The 21,923-nt window shown below is 34.4% G+C and overlaps 1 protein-coding gene across 2 annotated transcripts; it reads right to left on the bottom strand.

The window, feature by feature from the left end:
* Positions 1 to 212: 212 nt before the first annotated feature.
* Positions 213 to 19,981, bottom strand: LOC126821732 (pre-mRNA-splicing factor ATP-dependent RNA helicase DHX16). 2 transcript variants are annotated; one of them, XM_050550229.1, is made up of 19 exons: positions 19,681 to 19,981; positions 19,018 to 19,155; positions 18,548 to 18,618; positions 17,692 to 17,863; positions 17,038 to 17,210; positions 15,771 to 16,104; positions 14,792 to 14,980; positions 14,121 to 14,231; positions 13,008 to 13,123; positions 12,609 to 12,750; positions 12,300 to 12,368; positions 10,568 to 10,699; positions 9,290 to 9,409; positions 6,858 to 6,998; positions 6,225 to 6,387; positions 4,549 to 4,735; positions 3,403 to 3,727; positions 2,093 to 2,269; positions 213 to 1,206 (listed from the first exon to the last, which is right to left on the bottom strand). In XM_050550229.1, the coding sequence occupies exons 1-19, from the start codon at positions 19,873 to 19,875 to the stop codon at positions 1,069 to 1,071; spliced, it is 3,093 nt and encodes a 1,030-aa protein (XP_050406186.1). In that variant the 5' UTR covers positions 19,876 to 19,981; the 3' UTR covers positions 213 to 1,068. The 2 variants fall into 2 exon arrangements, with proteins under 2 accessions (XP_050406186.1, XP_050406181.1); XM_050550224.1 differs by having other exon boundaries at positions 18,548 to 18,621.
* Between the last annotated feature and the right edge of the window lie 1,942 nt (positions 19,982 to 21,923).

Below are 21,923 nucleotides of genomic sequence, written 5' to 3' on the forward strand. Positions count from 1 at the left end.
ACTGCTATTATTGACTATCTTCTACATCTCTTCTAAACATTTGGTTGTATCCTCAATACGGTACTTCCAGATGCCTCATTTATTATCCCTAATGAACTATTTTTTCATTTGTTCACTTTGGGCATACCAGTACTTATAACCTGTTCTTTTTAATGGCAGTAAAGATGCGCCCCTTTAGGATATTAGATAATGTGGGAATGAATCAATAAAGGTAAATCTACATCCAAAATTTATTGACAAATGATCAAATATTTTTATTGCCAGCCTATTTCACACAATCAACAATATACATCAGGTGATATGATGAAAATAACTATATCTGACATTACATGAAATGATAAATGAATATTTGTTTACACAGGTAGTTACAATGGACTATTTGGTGCAGACCACCATTAATTTTGCCATTGACTTCAATGTTAATTCTGGTCTCTTTACCCAGCTCCAACCTTTTCCCAAATTTTCGTTGGGCTGAATGCTTTTCACTACAGATAGAGCAACAAATGCTCCATAACTTGCATGATTTTGACCACTGGAATTTTGAGACACAAAGTTGAAGTAGCATAGTAAAATCATGTACAGAATTATCTGCCATACATATCACCATAACCAACCTCTTAACTCTGTTATCCTTCTGCCTCTAAACCATGAATATTTACCAAAACCTATTCTCTGCTTATTAACATGTTGTAGCTAGATATTTATATTCTTTCCAAATTGCCATTGAATATTAACTCATAGTCCATAATAAGGGTCAAGTCAATACAAAAATTAGTCCATACTCGACCCATCCACTACACCAGAATTTGCAGGCGTTTTCTTTTTACCAGTGGATCTTCCTACCTCTTTGGGACATAGCTAGTATCATCTGCACAACATGTGATCAAAGCTTAAAATTTAGTTTTAGCTGTCCCAAACTGTATGGTAATTACACAGTAAGATTTTGATGCAATTACCAGTAACAAAAAAAAGAGGCATTGGTACAAATCTCACTTTGTTCAGTGTGATCATGTATCATTACAGAATTTTGATTATTAACTGTTCAGATTAATGAACTTAATAATATTATTAGTATGTCCTAGTTAAATCATTCTTAGATTTTCCAATTCTTTTCGGCATCTTTTTGGTAGCGCCATCGTCTAATTCCCGAGCTTTATAATAATGCGGTGCCACCTCCATTAACCAAGAGTTTTCAATTTCTATGACCTGAAAAACAAGAATTAGATTTAAATTAACACACAATACCATCAACATTTATTTGGTGGACTATCAGGGAAAATGACTAATATCTACTGGACAGATATCTACAATAAAATCGGAATTTATATTTTATGTCATTATTTAGCTTTTTCTTCAAGATCAATTTCCTAATATCATACATTAAAAATTCTGCTAGAAAATCAAAATGATCCTTTCACACCACTTTAATCGAGCCATGCTAATACAATTGATTATTGAATCCTATTACTTATTCCACTTATTGACCGATAATAACCACAGGGGGTTGGGTGGCCGAACGGTTAGCATGTGTGCACTGTATCATAAGGCCTGTCATTGAGTCAACTGGCATGGTTTCGATTCAACAGTTGTACTGACAAGGAGTAGGGTCGTCTGTTCAACCTGGTGGGTTTTCTACGTGCAAGCTAATCATTGAAATAAAATTCAACCATGTATTAGTCCCGAAATGACCTAGTTTGTGTCAGTGGACTTAAACTCTCTCTCTCATGATAACCACAACAAAACTTCACACATATCTGTGGAGGCACTAAACAACTATAATTCAATAATGAATATTTTTTACATAATTCAGAAAATAATTAATATTTCTAATGTAAAATGCAGTTGTTACTAATGTTAATGTAAACAGTAACTGATGTAAAAAATGCAAGACAGTGCCTAATGTAAAAAAAAAGCAAGACAGTACCTAATGTAAATGTAAATGCAGACTGTAACCAATGTAAATGTAGACAATGGACAACAGTAACTAATGTAAATGCAGATGGTAACTAATTTAAATCCAGAAAGTAACAAATGTAAATTTAGACAATGTAAATGCCCATAGTAACTAAATTAAATGTAAAAGTTATCTCACCTGTCTCATAAATTCTTTTGTTGTAAAAACCAATTCAAAATATATAATCCACCGAGGATGCTCTTCAAATAATGAACTATTAGGATGTATCATGACAGTTTGTTGATGTTTAACTGTTTTATATTGTCCACCTTTACTTAATCTAACAGTATGATAAAAATAACCTGATGTTATCGCCTGAAAAATATCAATTACAAAAATTTATAAAAATATTGATATATGACATAAACAGAATGCTTTCGTTTGAGTATTCAGAATGGCATTTGGATGACTCTGTCCTAGCCAGGGAATAAGGTCAATAGCTTCCATTCCCTTTAATGGACTTCAACTAGAAATATTTCTATGTTATGTAGCATATTGAGTTCTGAATAATGGTTATGATTAGTACAAAAATTACCTGCTTTCGTTTGTGCAATAGAAAACAAAATCGAAATGCTTGAGATAAGAACAGTTTGTGATGTTTAAACATAGTTTTCTTCTTTATAAAATGGTATTTTAAAATTACATTGGTTGTTTAATCACCAACTTCTGTGTATTATCATGTCTGTTATTGGTGTATGTGACCTTTTACAGCTATTTCGCGCCAAAATCAACCATTTTACTAGTTTCGTAGTATGAAATGCCTTATATGGTAGTTGATAAATGGGGATGTCCTACTGTAGATGGGAATTTCTGTATGACATAGTTTCATTATGGAAAATAAGTTAAAGGTGTTTATTAATAACTAATAATAGTCATCAATTGGTTTGGATATATTTTGGGTATATGTACAGGATATTTTGTTGTCGGTGAATGAAAAATGGTTAAAACATTGTGTAATGACAAATGGGTTGCCAGGTGGGACCATGTGGCAATTCTTACGAAATGAATGGTTACAGATAAAAATTATTGTTTGACGGCACGGAACTCAAGTAGAACTAGCGGACATGGGTGTGTCAGCATCGTCAAGTTCCCACTTGGTAAAGGACTAGACAGTAGATAAGAATCGAAGCATTTTGAACTTGATAATGACCGCCAGGTAGGTCGGTCCTGGAGTGATATCATATACAAATGACTATCTATTGATTTTGGGTGTTATACACTATTAGGATATGTGACATCTATGACTAGTTTCTACATGCTGTCGGCTGACATCAAGGTGATTAAAATGTTCGATGACGGAGAAACCACGAGGTAATAAGGTAGATTAAGTTTTTAATCACTCTTATTGGATTGATAATTAGTCTGACAAAGGAGAAGCAATGACTCCTGTTCAGGATTGGATTAATGAATAGTCGTGAGATTTAGATTAATCAAAATAAGAATTGTACCTTACGAATACCAACAGTATTACCAACATCTGATGTTATTTCTATTTCTGTTCTTTCTAACAGAGATTCTAATTGGTCACGCACATCTCGAGCACGTTTCATAGATCTATGTTGAATAAAGTTTTCATAGCACCACTGTGTCGAATAATCGGTTTCTTCCCACTGGGTGTACACATTTAATAAAGTCAGGTGATCTCCACCAGGACGGAAGAAATTCTGTCTAGCTGTGTCAGCATGAACAATTTTATCTTTAGGTCGATAAAATATGGCGTTGTTAACAGACAACATGGCAGCTATCGTGATTATCTCTTTAGAACATTTATATCTGTGAAAATTAATAAACAAACAATAATTAAAGTAATTGAGCATGATTACAGGTGATTTTGAATGCCTGACAAATAACAATATTGTGAATGTTGTATCTCTAAAAGGAATATTCCTCCAAAAATGGTTTAAATCCATTGAGTATTTACAAAGCAATGATGAAAATTTTCCAACGTTCATCATTCTCTGCAGACAATACTAACAAGCCAGCTTAACCTATAAAAGTGTTGGGTATAATCTTTTGATGGTTCTCTTTTAAATCCAATTGAATTAAAACTTGGGGACTGTCTACCACCGATATTTTGATATTTTGACTGTACATTAAAGCATAAACTGAAAAAATGCGATTTTGTCACAGGCAATGACGATCCATGGCTTTAATTGGATAAAAACACATGACACAATTATATGGAATACTAGTTACTTGAATGATTTATTTGGTGACATTTCAACGTCTTTATCAAGCAAAGAATGACAACCATAGTACAATGAAGATATATATATACAAAATATGGCACAAAGAGATAATAATTTAGAAACCATCAAAAGGGGGGTGTGGGAAGCCACAAAAACTGTTAAGATTTGGTAAAGTGATACAAATACATAAAAATTTCTTCAAAGTAAAATGGTTTTTACCTCTGTAGTTGATTAAATTACAATTACATTATTAAATGTTATAAATTTCAGTAGATTAAAATCTACCAAATTGATTCAAACATGTAACAAATTGATGGACAAGTTTTATAAATATTGAGAAGTTAGTTTTATTCAAAGGATCACTGATGATTATTTCTGAGTGCATCATGTAAAATATGTACTTACTGTTCAGCAGCAATAATCATTTTTGACATCATTGGATCAACAGGATATTCAGCCATACGTCGACCTAATTTGGTTAATTCACCTCGATGATTTAAGGCACCTAATGCATACAGCTGTTCTAAAGCTAAAACTAATGTCTCGTGAGGTGGTGGATCCATGAAATCAAAATTAATCAAATCGTTTATACCTGAAATATTTCATATTATAAGAATTACTATCTATAAAAATCAGTTGGCATATATACTCTTCAAAAAAGAGTAGGGGATATTGAAATGCAAATACCTATGCAGGTTGTGATATGATAAATAGTCATGGACACTTGACATGCTTTGAGAGTATGTTCACAGATGAAGAACTTATCCCCCCAACAGAACCACTGAGCTGCACATGTGACATGCAATAGCGCCATACACATTGGAGGGGTTCATTGTCAAATTTGACACTTCAAGGAAGGGTTGATGAAAACTGCCGCATGCTGGTTTATCCTATCCATGTTTGCTTTCTTATCGGTTCTTGCATACGAATTACTGTTTAGCGAATCTTTGCTTTAGTTTGTTACATTTAATTTGATCGGGAGACATGTTCGTCGACGTCAACGTCAACCAACAACACTGCAAGAATTGGCCGTGGCACTGCAAGAGGAGTGGGTCAGATTGCCCCCAAATCGTGATTGGACGGTTGATTAGGAGCATGCCACAACAAATTGCTGAATGTCTGAGGATTGGTGGAGCAATTACTCATTATTAAGACAAAAATCAAAAACGTCCATTTTCACTTTTGACAGTGTATCTCTTTGCGAGTGGAATGGGGCCGTCAGATAAGCCACCCATATGAACTGTTTATGTTCATGTGTAGGCAATTGGCCTGTTATTAATATACACTGGTTACCTCTAATAAAAACAGCAGTGCATTTCCGCAGTTTTGTATTGTTTCTGAATATCCCCTACTTTTTTAGAAGAGTATATATTTATGTAAAAACATTACCAAGTTTGTGCACATTGGTTAATCTGTGATGTTTCATCATATGGGGGATGCTAGCTTGTCAGTCTGAAACATCCTGAATTGACAGAATTGCAAATCAAGTGACGCAGAAATCAGTCGTGTCACAGTTCTGTCGGTCCTGACAACGGAGGTGGTGTGAGTAGAATCGGGACGTAATAAAACACAAAGAATATGTTTTAGCTGTCATGGTTGTTGAGATATTTTCTTATTCAGTCGAAAAATGCGCTGTAACTCGAAATTTCCTTTTTACTCAATTGTCACTATTCTTGGGATTGAGATAATTTAATTCTGGAACTTTCTTTCAAATATTGCCTGAATATGAATAATTTAAAAACAGGGACAATAACTCTGCTAAAGGGAGGGAGGGAGGGAGATGGGGTTTAACGTCCACTCGACACAAACTAGGTCATTTCGGGACTAACATATGGTTTTATTTTATTTCAATAATTCGCTTGCGCATAGGGGTCTTTAGCAGTGGGAGGAAACCAGAGGACCCGGAGAAAACCCATGTGGTTGGACAGGCGACCCTACTCCTTGTCACGTACAACCGGGGATTCGAAACCACGCAACTCTGCTAAAAGTTTTTATAAAAACCTCAATTACTACTACAGGTAGACCACTTTAACATTACCCTTATATTTTACAGATATAAAATAAAATTTATAAATACAAACCTAAACTCTTTAATAACAGAACAACATTTCCTAGATTTGTTCTCTGTATCTCTGGTATAGTGTTGTCTTCCAGTTCGTTTTTGTACGCCCATGCTGTATACAGTCTAAAACATTTACCAGCAGCGACACGACCTGCTCGACCAGCTCTTTGATTGGCTGATGCCTACAGAAAACAAGATCATTAAGACATACAATGTAGGCAGGGGTAAAAAAAATACTATCACGTGTCAAAAGATTATAGCCTTTTAAAGCCTTTAAGACACAGGGATGGGGTCTTTCAGCAATTGGAGGAAACTGCAGGCAACCCTACTGTTAAACAAGTACAAACATGGGATTGAACCCATGCACATGAATTAGACCATTCAACATCACGATTCCACTCATACCAAATCTTTTTTTCAGTACTGGCAAAACTGCAACATGAGGTTTTCTGTATCACTCAATGACAATTCTGTCAGCAACTTATATGTACTGAGATTCAGTATTCCCTGAAATTATGGCACTGGATTTCAGACAATACATACCCACAGGTGCCATGTACAAGGCAGGATATTCTTACTTTCTAGAACACCTGACGCTACTTCCCGTTTGAGTGGTTCACACAGCTAAGAAAAATTTGTTTGTTGTACTTACCTTAGATATAGGTGTAACTTGTAGAGATTCCATTCCTGTTTTAGCATTATAACTTTTTTGTTTACAGAAGCCTGGATCAATGACATATATAATACCATCAATAGTTAATGATGTTTCAGCTATATTAGTTGCAAGAATAACCTATAAAAATGATACATGTTTAACAAGAATAACAAATATACATGTATAGCAGGAATAACCTACAATCATAACAAATATGCATGTTTAACAAGAATAACCTACAATAACAAATATATACATGTATGTATAGAAAGAATAACCAACATAACAAATATTATGTGAGAGAGAGGGAGAAATGGGGTTTAACGTCTACTCGACACAGACTAGCAGTGGGAGGTAAACGGAGGACCCGGAGAAAACCCGCGAGGCTGAACAGGTGACCCTACTCGAAACCACGCCAATTGACTCAATGACAGGCCTTATGATACAGCGCGCACGTGCTAACCATTCGGCCATCAACCCCCCCCCCCCAAACATTATGTATCTATAACAAGAACAAAGAACAAACTACAATAACAAATATACATGCATAGAAAAAATAACCAACAATAATAACAACTAGACCTGTCCTCGAAACAGGTTTGATAGTTTTTATACAACCCACTCTCGATCATACACTTATACATTAATTTCAACAACTAGTAGATTACCGGTAATATGTTTTTTCGGCCTGTTTTTTTTTTTCAAGAATCTTAAAGGAAAAAAGATTATTAAAATCTCTCAAAATGGCAGCAAGCAAAATTTCCTGGTTTATGTTAAACAAATTGCACATAACTTATGTTTACAGATCGACCGTGGTAAAACTTTCAGAATAAGCACCAAATGGTTTAGTTAATCGTTTACCATCAACATTTTACCCGATTTCAAAGTTTGACATTTTTTTTAAACAAGCAACATACACTCACATTTTGCAAGAGATGAACAGAGAATAAGCTCAAAGAAATAATCGATTTTTTGTACAATCAGGGGGCATAATCCAGGAAACTACGGTCCGATATGCAAAAATCAGATAAAAATTGGGACCTCTAGAGGGTCCATAACCTTGGTATTACATACTTTTACACTATTATTAAATGTCACTTCCTGTTATCATTTTTAAAGTTTTAGATATTCATTCACCTTTTAAACTAAATACCTTTCAGATAGTATAGAGTTTTATTCTGTAGAATATGTACTTTTTCCAAAAATGCGATGGAAAAAAAACAAAAAAATAATAATCGCTACAATCATATAGCATTTAAGGTCATATAAATATTCTGTTTCTCAAATACCAGCACATCACTTTAAAAATAACGAAATTGGACTCAATTATCAAGTACGCAACCTTCATAGATGTTACTACCAATCATTGACGGCACGGGACAATCATAAATAGAAATTCTTCAATATATACATAATATCTGGCAAACTAGTAATGAGAAAGGAATGTCTGAAGGATGGACAGAGTATTATTCAGTGCTTATCTAAAACTGTAGGACCCAGTTGACACTTCTTGCAAATGAACCTGTATTCAGCTTAATGTACATGTAATTCTTAGTGATAGTAAACAGAATTAGTAATTATTAATGTCAATTTCTGTAAACAGCATGGTTAAAATAAATAATGAAATAATTATAGAACCTTGAAATGTGATGTTTATAGCAAGTTATTTAGTCACACTCATAGTGATCCTTTGACAAAACAAAAACAAAACTCTACAACGCATCCGTTTTTTTTGAAAGATTGTCTGATAACCAGAATATTTTTTGTGTATACCGGTAGCTTAAATATCACTACATAGTTATCCTAAAAAAAGGCTATGCCTATAGGCTAAAACCAGTGATTGTATTTCCATATAAACTGTGTTGTGTTTTTAATGTGGTCAATCGCTAAATGCCACTCAATGATTAAATAAATATCCTCCCCTTGTCTACGATATCACCCTAGGTGGAAGTGGACCACGAACGAACGAATAAGTATCCTGCCTGTGTCATTTAAAAAGGGCTGAATGACCTGTTTTTATTTCAAAAAATAAAACATTCTGATTAATTACTGCACGTAAATGTTTTACCCTAGTTACAAAAAGTAACTCTACAAAAAAACTTGGAATGAATCCAGAAATGTGGTGTAGACTCATTCATGAAGTACACAACCCTGATAAATGTTACTGACAGTCATAAATGATACTGGATAATCTATAAACAACATATAAATGTAGTGCCTTGAAATGTGATGTTTATGAGTAGTAGTGAGCCTTCCTTAGATTTTGGGTAAGAAATATCTGAGAACTAGAATATGTTTGTTTGTATGGCCTTAAGATAACTGGGATAAATTTCAAACTCACTGAACAATCTTTCATTGTAACACCAGGCTACAGTAAGAAAATATCACAATAAATTTATGGATGCAATACAGCAAATTGTCTCTCTTACCTTTCTACCACCAGGTGGTGCTGGTTCAAATATCTTGGCCTGTTGATCCGATGGTAATGTAGAATATATAGGTAATATAACCAACTCTTTTATCTTTGATCCTAATTTTCTTGTTCTTTCCTGTAATATACATCAATAAATGTTAAGAAAGAGAATATCCTTCTATGCAACTTGAAGTAAGTTGAGGTATTGAAATTAATACAACCTGCCATATACTTTTCTAAAATAACTGGTACCTTGTAATCTATATAAGCTTATATGTGACAGTCATTTGTGTGTTTGTTTGTTCAGAGTTAACGGCAACACTGGGCTGCCCTAAGACTGAAATTTGGGGTATAAGGTTCAAACCATGGAGTGACATAGGCCTGATGGCTTTGCACTCCCACTTTTGGTTTCAGACTTACACAACTTCTCTTTTCACAAAACTCCTATTAGGAAAAGTCTGAGGGCTACCAGGGTAATTTAATGTGTTCAATTACTAAATGCCATTCAAACAGCTAAATTTAACATATTAGTGATTATTTATAAGATGGATTGAGGGTCACTGGTACGCTATTTTATGTAGGAGAATATAAAAACTGTATACGGTATTGAAATTAATGCGACTGGTGACAGGTTGTATCATTTAAAGCGATAATTTCATATTTTCTGAGAAAGTCAAAACATAATTATTTCTGTGTCTTTTGCTCTATAGGTTATCAACTCACTATTATACGATTATAGGTATTATTCTCCCTCTTAAAAATTCTTTGACCCCGGAAATAATAACACAATTACCTCCCTTGTTTTTCTATTCCCCCCCATGGAATAGCTATCTTCAAACGTTTGAATTTAAAGTTGAAAATGATATTTTTGCCAATTTCTCAACTGGCAATAGTGAATTATAGGATTAATAGGATTATTCTTTAACAAGGTAGGACTGTTTATAGATACCATCTATTTTAAGGCTTTATTTTAATAAATTTTCAAAATATAACTTAAAAATATGAAATTGCAGCTTTAAAACATTAATCTCTTCCTGGCATTAATTTTGTGTTTTACCATATCATTAGGGGGTTCAGGGTTGCCTAGAAATTTTTAAATGTGTAGCACATGAGAGAATCAATTAGTAGTGTACCTAAGCTACAGTATATGTTTCTACTGTTTTGATTTATTTCATTATAGCATTACGGGGCACAATAACTCTAAACCCATGGAACAATACATGGCTGTAGGCCCCGCTTTCACTTAGCTCCCGTTACAGTAAATAAATTTTGTTTGCAGCATACAAGTACGTACCAGCAACATTTCTTGAGCTGTTTCTATTTCTTCTTGTCCAGTAAGAAATACAAGTATATCACCAATTGGTTGTGTTACATGAATCTGTAACACTGATACTACAGCAGCATCTATATAATCAGCTTCTGGTGCCTATAATATAATTAACACATTACCATTAAATTAATCCATAGTACTAATTAAACTATTTTTGTAATTTTCAAACGATTATTATCAATTATCAAACGATGTTTTGAAATTAAACTATATACCTAGTTTTTAGCGCTATAACCCCCATTATAAACGATACCAATTTCACAGTGTTAATTTATTAACATAATGCGATAAACTACCCACAAATCTAAAGATAGGTTGCAAAGCAATGAAATATACACCAATAACAGATATGCTGCCCAAGCATTCCATACGGGTGTTGCACTGTGATTCTTTCACTACCGGTGCATTTACATTACACCAAAAAGTGAACAAGGGCAATAACCTAGGAAGCAATTATTTCAAATTATAACCATTTGATAGACTTATATCTAGCAATAACACAATCATCACATATAAATTAAAACTAAATCTGAGCAACATTAAAGTAAACAAGGGCAATAACTTTAACAGTAATTGAAGAAAATTAATAGAATATAAATATCAATTGTTGATGAGACCGTAATGTTAGCATCTAAAGGTAAATCCATGAAATTTGGTTATATTAATATAAACAATGCATGCAAGATTAAATGATAACTTTAATCTGTAAAGTGTCCCTAGGGAATTGTATATGGAGGCCTATAAAACTGGCATAAAATTTATCATGTACATGAAAAGTAGCATGCTTTGTTTTAATGCAGAAGCATGAAATAGTTGGAAAAATCAATCCAATGAGTATATCCCAGAGCCTCTTCTAAGGATTTGGTCGTGCGTGGCAATGTCGGCAAATCCCGACCTGCGTGCACCGCGGGTGCTAGCCGCGCGAACACCGCAGATGAGAGCCCACGCGGGGGGTCTGTGGGGCTCTCCCCCAGAAAATTTTGAAAATTGACTCCCTTAGACTCGATTTCTGAGGACTTAAAAAATAGTTTCGGAGATTTGATACACTATTAGTTTTGGCATCTTGTTAAACCATGGATTGATTAATACCCTGTAAAATCGAGATCAAAACACTGCTGCGGCTGACCCGCAGACAGAAATATACCCATAAAACAATCAGAAAGACGATTTTGTAAACCTACGCACCATGATATAGTATTGGCACATGGGAGAGAGAGAGAGAGAGAGAGAGAGAGAGAGAGAGAGAGAGAGAGAGAGAGAGAGATGGGGTTTAACCTCCACTCGACACAAACTAGGTCATTTCGGGACTAACACATGGTTTAATTTTATTTCAATAATTCGCTTTTGCGTAGGGGTCTTTAGCAGTGGGAGGAAACCGGAGGACCAGGAGAAAACCCACGAGGTTGGACAGGCGATCCTACTCATTACCACGTACAACCAGGGATTCGAAACCACGCCAGTTGACTCAATGACAGACTTTATGGTACAGCGTGCACGTGCTAACCATTCAGCCACCCAACCCTCCTTGGCACATCGGAAAAACCTTGTCAGCGATTTTCAAAACGTGTGTATGTTGCTGCCCAGTCTTCAACTTTCGGGCTCAGTAGGCGGCACAGTTTGGCCAGTACGTGGCGTCGCCGCCGCCAAGTCACCATGCTAAACGAGGCTCTGGTATATCCATTAATAATTATCCTACCTTTGTATAATAAACATGAACAGGAAATCTTCGACCAGGGATACGGAAAATAGGAGCATCATCAAAAAACTGAAATATATAACAGCAAAAATCTAATTCAGCAATCAACATTCAGTTAGTCCAGAATCAACATGGGACAAAAACTGTGTTTTTATCACTAAAAACAAATATACTCAGAATGTTTTTCAGAAATCTCAATTTTTAAAATAAAAATTACTCATTAATCAGAATGATAAACACAATAAAATGGCTTGAAAATTCACACATCTGTTGAATCTGAAGAATGGAAAATAACAAAAAATATCTTACTTCTGAAAATTTTTGAGCATCTAAAGTAGCACTGGAAATAAGTAATTTTAAATCTGGCCGGAATCTAGCAATATCTTTGACTAATCCAAATAATACATCAGTGTGAAGAGTTCTTTCATGAGCTTCATCAATAATCAAAATACTAAATAATAAAACATATCATTTAACATTTCAGCATACAAAATATATTTCAAATAAGACTTATACATGTATGGCATCAATTTAAAGGGAATTAAAAAGAATGGTGTTCAATTTTTCTATGTATTCCCTCAATTTTACAGACAGTTCAATTTATAAGAGTACAGTATCCTATATAATTTTATAGTTTACTGCCAGAACGAATGTAATTTTTTCATACAATTGCCTTCAAGTTTTTTTTAAATAGACAATTTAACTCACCTGTACCCTCCTAGATCAGGTTCACTAAGAAATTCTCTTAATAACATACCATCTGTCATATATTTTAATATGGTTCTCTCTGATGTACAATCTTCAAAACGTATACTATAACCAACCTAATGACCCAAACAGAAAATAAAATAAACTATAATAAATACTGAATAAAAAATGTGCATTATGCATAGTTCTTACAGTGTATTGTTGGATATACTCCAATTGCTACTCAAATTGATCTACTACAGTTGATTTACCTCAATTCTTACTCCAGTTGATTTACCCCAATTCCAACTCAAGTTGATTTACCCCAATCGCTACTCCAACTGATTTACCCCAATTCTTACTCCAACTGATTTACCCCAATTCTTACTCCAACTGATTTACCCCAATTCCTACTCTAGTTGATTTACCCCAATTGCTACTCCAGTTGATTTACCCCAATTGCTACTCCAGTTGATTTACCCCAATTCCTACTCCAGTTGATTTGCCCCAACTGCTACTCCAATTGATTTACCCCAATTCTTACTCAAGTTGATTTACCCAAATTCAGAATCAAATGCTAACTGCTGTGATTATTTAACTCAGAAAGCTATGTGGTTTATTCTTTAGTCTATTAAATAAATTTTTCCATAACATGGCGGTTCAGCCACATGAATAACCTCATTAAAGATTTGTATCTGTTTAGTTCTAGTGTTTCTCCAGCTTATTAAAAGAAAAGTCTATCATGTTAGTGGTTAACTCGCCAGTAAGGCATGTGTTTGTGTTTTGTAAAAATAGTGAGAGAGAGAGAGAGAAATGGGGTTTAAGGTCCACTCGACACAAACTATGTCATTTAGGGACTACCATATGGTTTGTAATTTTATTTCAATAATTCGCTTGTGCGTACTCCTTGTCACATACAACCAGGGATTCAAAACCACGCCATTTGACTCAATGACAGTCTTTATGATACAGGGCACACGTGCTAACCATTCAGCCATCCACCCCCCTGTAAAAATAGTATACAAGACTTGCAGTGTAAATGATGTCAACTGTAATCTAACTTATTTACAAAACATGTTCTTATTTCTAACAATAGTTAATTATAGACAACATTAATGCTGAAATGGTATATACCTCATTACCCAGCTTCCATCCCATTTCCTGTGAAACACGAGCAGCAACAGACATTGCCGCAACACGTCGAGGCTGGGTACAACCAATCTTCATTCCATTTTTAGTATAACCCTGTAAAACAACATAAAGATTACAGAGATAGATTGTAAAACCCATTAACCCATTACAATTTTTATGGTAAACAATCACTGGTTTTACTACATAAGCCAATCTGATTAAAGCACAGATCCTATTTCGTTCCGTTTTTATAGTTCAAAATTTTGTTTTACTTGTCTTTACTACACTAGGCGTTCTGGTTGAAGTGAGGGATTAGCCAATGAAACGGTCTCTTATGGCGAGTTCTTGGCGTGCAATGCACAGAACTGTGGGTAAACCACTAGAAACGTCAACGCTGATTGATTAATCAATGTCTGACATCATAGGGTCAAAAGTCGCTCGTACGACACCTTTCAGATGTAGTGTAGGCCACCAAAAGTATAAAAAAAACACAACGAAATATAGATCTGTATTTGAATCAGATTGTATATAAGCACAACATATCGACAAGTATCTCTTATTATACTTTTCTGTCGGTGAATAAGGGTTAGAATCCAGGTGAGCTTTTAGTGTGGCAAAAAAAGATTAGTGGACTGATTTTAATATCACTCCCATCTTTGTCAATAAAACCTTACTGCATCATGTAGATATTGAGGTATCTGAGTAGTCTTTCCTGAACCTGTTTCACCTTCAATAATAAGAACCTGATGTTCAGCAATAGCATCAATTAAATCTTGTTTAAATGGATAAATAGGTAAACTTTTTCGTGTTTCTTCTAAACTCATCTTTTTTAACTTAGAAGAATCCATCATTTCATCTTTCTCCTGAAGCAACAAATATTAAGAGTATGTGTGATTGATTAAGTAAAAGAAAGAAAATTTCCATAAAATTATTTACGAATTAAAAGCCATTTTCTCCACAAACCATGGATGAGAGCAACATAAAGAATTTGATCCATTCACAGAGTATGAATGAGAGGAGTGGAATCTCTGGGTTTACACCGTTGGAATCAGTGTAAATATTAAAAGAAAAAAAAAAGAAAACGAGCAACAGCCCATCAGTTAAGAGCATGTGTCCATTGAAGATTCTGAATATGGAGAATTTGTATGCCTACAACATAAGACCGTTATATCATAGTCATTTACATTTTACCCACTTGAATCACAGAAACTATCAAAATTATACCAAAACACTATGAAAGCAAATTCATTTGAATGAACTTGGAAAAAAGCAAGCTAAGCAACATTAATACCAAATTATTATCAGATTCCTGGAATTCAAATATGTTTTTAAATTTTTGTGGTGCCCCTGTCCTGCTCTGCCTCTTTGTGGCCAGCCCTTTTATTTTAACAAACTTAATCTAAGGTTCATTCTTATCAACTTTCAAAGAAATCAATTTAGCTATTCTGAAGAAAATAATCTTTTAAATTGACCTACATTTCCATGTAAAGGTGCCGCCGCCTATGAATGAAAAATATCTTGGCAATATATCTACCAAATATTGTTGAAATCCATCATGCTGTTTAGCATGGACAGAAGGGACAAATCAATGTACTTGTCATAAAGGCCATGAAATGGTCAGACACTTTGTACTAATTTTGTAATATCACTTACTTTATTTTTACCAACACCAGGCATTTTTAACGTCTGTACAAATTCGATTTCTTCATCCATTATAACGTCATATTCTTTTACTTTATTTTTAGTTTTAGCATCTTTAGCACCAAACTTCAAGGTGGCTGCATGTAAATGATCCTCTTCCCATCGTTTCTGTTCGTAATTCCCCCGTTCCAATTCATCCTCTACATATTTATCTTCTGGCTTTACATCATCTTTTGGCATGTGATATCGACTAACTTTCTCAATATCTCCGGCTTTCCTATGTTCCGACGCTAGTTTTAAGACACGTTTTTTGTATTCTAGTTCTTTTTTCTCTCTGCTTGATAATCTGAAAAAAGAAACAGGAACTTACTGTACACACTTATTTATGTGTAACAAGTGTCAGCAGTCTCATTAAAATTATACCAAATTTTGGTTCTCTTTTATTTACTGGTTTCTTATTCTTCCTCATCCTAATCAAAAAACACTTCTTTATGTGACCCATATTTAAGCCCCAGTCAGACCAAAGCTCGATGTGGTTCAGAAGACTCATAATTTCTAGCAGCTCTCAACACGACCAACGCGATCCAAGAAGACCTTAACACGATCGAGTGTGATCCTGATGCGATGCAACAAGACAAGGAGATGTTCACTTTTGAATATCCAGACACAATATGAAACTACAAGTCTATTTCTGATCATTTTATACTATTCTGTAGGGGTCGTGATGAATCTGTACAGGATCTGTACATTATCTGGATTGTCGTGTTGGCGCTATGATTAGTTTCAGTAGGTCTTGTCAAGGTCTTGTTGGATCTGGGATGGAGCGAGTTGGTCCTGCATGACCTGGACCATCATGGTCACTCGTCAGAAAGAGGTCGAGTTGATGCCTTTTCAACAAGACCTGCTCCCAATTCACCAAGACCTGAAGGTGAACTCTGCCATTCAAGAAGACCTTCTACAGCTTTACACCACAACTCAAAATATTTGAATCGTGTTAGGTCGTGCTTTGGTGTGATGGGGGCTTTAGAGGTCGAGTTGATGCCTTTTCAACAAGACCTGTTCCCGATTCACCAAGACCTGACAGTGACATTCACGATCCAAGAAGACCTTCTCCAGCTTTATAACGCAACTCAAAATGTTTGAGTCGTGTTAGGTCGTGCTTTGGTGTGATAGAGGCTTTTTAGTAAGGCATGGAATGTGATTAGCAGAATTCAGACCACTCTACCAATCAAATCCTGTGATAAGAAAAATTTGATCAAAAATCACACGATTCTCTTACCTGACATCTTTGAATAAATATTCTTCATCTGCAACATCGCCTTCTAAATCATATAATTTATCAGCTTGACGTTTTTTCAAATAATCTCGTCGAGATTTTTTTCGTATTTCTGGAATGATTTTCTTTTTATCTTCTGTTTCCATCTGTAGACGTTTCTTAGCCTCTTCATATGCCTAAAATATTAAATACAGGTCTTTATCAACTAAATTACATGTAAATCAAAAACGAAAATGAGGAGTTTAATGCCCTACTTTTCTGCACAGACCGGGCTAGTTTGCAACGAGGGAAGTACTGTCTACTCTTATTTCCAACTCCAACTGTCAAAGATTCTTTTACGTGCACACCAACAAGTAAACAGTACACCTGTTTTTCGTAATATCCGAACAACTAGATGCTGTTCATTGTCCTCTGTTCTGCAAAACTGATAAGGGAAAACCATGCCAGAATATCCAGAGGAACTTTATCAGCCAACACTGGCATGGCACCTGGGTCCTCCTTGTTGTTATTAATAAAGGTTGCTGGTCAGTTGGCATTCTGTTACAGGTACACTAGTAAAGTTATATTTTGCTTTCTGTACAGAGCCGAAATATCCTGTGGCCAGCACTGAAAAGATATCTAAAAGAATAGAGTTTTATTTGTATTGAGATAACTAACCCTTTTTTCTGACTTTGAAGCAACATTTCTAGTTTTGTCCTTATCTTTATCTTTCATTCTATTAGCAAATTCATCTCTCTCCTGTAAATCATGAAGTCTTTCTTTTTCCAAGGCATCCATTTCATCTTCTGATGAACTCTCAGCTTGACGACCACGACTAACAGGAACATCCCTACATATGCAAAAAAAAACCAATGAAATCATCTATAAATTATATATCCCTAAAGGAATTACATGTAAAATTTTATTATGATTCAAATTAACAGTAGCCAGACATTAATTCGGGGATTTATTCTAAAATATCATAAAATAGTGAAAATACATAGTCTAATTCACAAACCTGAGAGTTTTAGATGTAGGCTTCAGATGTTATAGAAATTATAAATTAGATCTTTATTTAAACAACAAGCCCAAAATCAACTCTGTAGACCCACGGATGGCTCGGCTACAGCTCGGATTTAAATAGGATTTCACTTATTGATTAATTCAAATATGACGCACCCTGATGAGAATACGTCAGTTAGATCGAGGCTAAATGATAGAGTGTACTTAGCGAGGCCGCTGTAGAGCGTTTCCGCATGCCATTGAAAACTTTACTTGATAATCGTTATATGTAGGTGGAGTTAACGCCTGTCAATCAAACGATTGGCCAAGGTGAAGACACATTTCACTACCATTTCTAGTCAAATATTACAACGATGATAACTATGTTCAGAATAAAGTAATTTGACTGAAATTTTCAATATATTCTTCTTTCATCATCTACTTTTAAACCGTTATAGCAAGAATGGCCAACTCTCTATAAAAATCTCCCATAATGTATCTTTAATGAAATAGTACCTGTACATGTACTTACTTCTCACTTTCACTACTACTTTCAGATTCTTGTTTTTTTCTCAAGTGTTTTTGTCTTTTATTTTCTTTTTTCTTCTGGAATGAAAATAATCAAGTATTCAAACAGGAAAGCTTGCTTTCTTAATATGACTCTTACTGTAATCACAATTCAAAACTAAAAGAACTGTCAAAAAATAGAGAGAAAATGTTATTTGATTATTTGACTTACAAGCCCCTATCCAGCAAATGAATTTTAACATTTTTGAAAATTACAAATTTATCAAATCTTGAGATGCATATATCAGTAGATTTATTTGGACATTTCTTTTTTGTTCTATTTATAAAATTACTCAACACAATTAACTTGCCAAACATGACAATAATGATAGTTTTAATAATCTTATGTACCAGTAAACCTAATAAATTTATACAAAAATGTAATTTTTTGATTTACAATACTGGTATGGTAGTTGTAATAGACTGATAACAAACCTTGGTAGGTATTTTATAATCTTCCTCCAGATCTTCTCCATCAGATAATAACTGAAAAGTTTGATTCTTTTTCTCTAAATCTAACTGTGACTGTTGTTGAACAGTTAATGTTTTCACTGCCTTCTGTTTATGAGGTACCTGTAATAATCAAATAAAGCATCCCGTTGTACAATACATAAAAAATTGTCCAGTACAATACAGATCAATCTTATTCAACAATTACATGTTTAGGGTTTAATGGTAATCGACTGAATCGGACCTGGTCGATTCAGATCAGTTTCGTGGCTGATTCGGGCCAGATTCTTGGCTCATTCGGACCATGACAAGGCTCATTCCGACCATTATTTGAATGACGAAAGTATTTAAAATATGTTTGCATATATTTAATAATTACGAAAAAATGACAATAAATAGTGTAATAAGTCATTGATTACTTCAATACTATGAGCTAAATCACGGAAAAGGTGCTTCACACTCTTGGTTGATTCAGAACAGATTCTTGGCTGATTCGGACCATGGGCATGATGATATTATGGCTCAATTATTTGAATGACGAGAGTATGTAAAAAATATGTTGATGTAGGCCTACCATATAAAATAAATGATCCCACTCCTCAAGCGAATAGTGCCATTGGAATAAATCTTAATGGATAAAATTATTACCTTATGATAGAGTTCTTTGGTAAAGTTAATAATATTATCATCTATTTCAACAGTTCCGGTGTCCCTTAGTCTATCAACAAAATCATCTTCACTTCCTGACTTGTTCGCCAATCCAACAAAATACTGAGCAATGTATTTGTCAGATATTCCTAATAAATCGAATAACCGTTCGCTAACCCACTTTTCTACTGACATGTTGACATATGTTTTACAAGAAATAACTAAATAACAATCAAAATTCAGATTGAAAATTCAACGCAAACGCCAAATGATGGGCGCAGCCATTTTCACAAAAACGTACAATACCGTTTACACACAAATTGATGATGTAGATCTCGGTTTTATTCCACTCGGCAAACCTCGGAGGATTCCAATACCCTACAATCTGTCGAGGTTTGCCGAGTGGGTTTTATTCGTGAGTCTCCGGTTCGTTTTATGGTTTAATCGTAGATCGTATATTTCTATGGTTTAATGACATTCGTGACTCAAATGCCCTATTGCCTGAACGACTAGATGTTTTTCCTTGGCCCTTCATCCTGCATCACTGACAAGATAATTCACAAGATCGAACCATGCAGTAGTAAATGAGCCAGCGCTTACTACTAGATAGGCCTAACCAACATAGGCCTGATGCTAATTAATTAGTAATTATGCCCACTTTTCATTTTAATTCATAACCGGATCATTACCGGTATATTTTATAATTCAGTGATTTTTATTTAATTTCTACTTTCAAAATAAAGACTCAGACATACAATAATATACACCATACGAAGATTGCAATTTACAAAATTCTTCTCAGTTCTGTCAAAAAAGTTGTTAGTAGCCTACGTTAGACCTTAATTTATTTGAATGTTAAAAAAACATCAACATAGAAATAATACAGAAACTAAAGGAGAGTTTATTTTTTTATTTTTTTTAAGACTGCATGGCTTGATTGAACGCTTTAAAAAAAGACAGATCAAAAATGACTCAAGCGGGGTAAAACTAGGTTGACTTTCCAATTTCTTAAATGTCGCGCAAAGATAATATAAAACTCCGACCAAAGTTATCAATAAACTACGTCATCATAATATTTTAAAATGATATTGTGAAATGCTAAAACTATTTAATAGTTTATCTGTATCTTATCATGCAGAACTTAGACCTATTCTCAAGCAAAGTTTCATTTCAACCGAACGTTAGAAAATAATATAAGAATCTTGTACAATCTAATCAACATATTTTTATTATTCTAGTATTGACGAGGTTGTAGAAATATTAATATTGTAGCATGACTGTGGAAATCAGCTGCCTTACTAGTATTTTTCCTGCTTCTTACAAGAAAAAATGTTATTTCAACTGCCAGGTGAGTTGTTAATATTACAAGTTAAATATTTCAAACTTTTCTTTATATTCTTGATACAAATTGTCGTAATAATCATCACAAGACTGAAAGATCAGTAAAAGAAAATGTTAAAGGGGCATTAGGTAAGATTAGATAGAGCTGACAGTTCTCGCTATAATAGTTAAAAAATAGATAATGAAAACAGTAAATGATGAAAATTTCAGCCAAATTGCTTTACTCTGAACTCACGTACCTAGATATCAACGGTTCAATTTTAGCCTCGGACATGATTACTAACGTTTGTCCTATAATAAACAAAGTCTCGATTATCCATTTTACATTAAATTATCCATCACAAATTGTATTCAAATCCATTTAAGATCGCAGGTTAACGATGACATCAAGAGTTGATTATGGATTGGATCAGTTAATTAATGTCTACTAGTATTTAATAATTTAGATAACATTTCAGGCTTCCAAAAAAGACCAGCAAGCTATTGCATTATAACTCAATGAAATAAGTTAAATACATGGAGCAGGGGCGTGCTGGCCTCTTAGGGGTCCGGAAGGACGCCGAAGGCGACCCGCGCGCCGAAGGCGGGCCGGTGGTAGGGGGGGTTTTGGGGGGGTTCTCCCCCCCAAATTTTTTTGAAATTTGACAACGGGAAACGCGTTTTGCAAGCACTTCTGGGAGAAATCTAGGTATCATATTTCCAAATTTATGCTGCTATTTTGACTATAAGACATACTACTGTACTACACAAGACACTCATGACGGGTCTGCTTAATATAATGCTAATACAATGTATTTCTATCCAAATAATAAATTGCATCTTATACATATCGAGGCATGAATACATGTATCAAAGACCATTTCACCTTAAGGTGAAAGACATTTGCACGTCAGCATAATATA

The sequence above is a fragment of the Patella vulgata genome, chromosome 1 (genome assembly GCF_932274485.2).
Source record: "Patella vulgata chromosome 1, xgPatVulg1.2, whole genome shotgun sequence".
Taxonomy (NCBI): Eukaryota; Metazoa; Mollusca; class Gastropoda; family Patellidae; genus Patella; species Patella vulgata.

Excerpts from the sequence above, each read along its gene's own strand:
- LOC126821732 (XM_050550224.1), bottom strand. The coding sequence starts at position 19,875 with ATGTCAGTAGAAAAGTGGGTTAGCGAACGGTTATTCGATTTATTAGGA. Across the intron at positions 19,156-19,680 it reads CCAAAGAACTCTATCATAAG|GTACCTCATAAACAGAAGGC; the intron begins GTAATAATTTTA and ends TGATTATTACAG. Across the intron at positions 17,864-18,547 it reads AGTAGTAGTGAAAGTGAGAA|GGATGTTCCTGTTAGTCGTG; the intron begins GTAAGTACATGT and ends TTGCATATGTAG.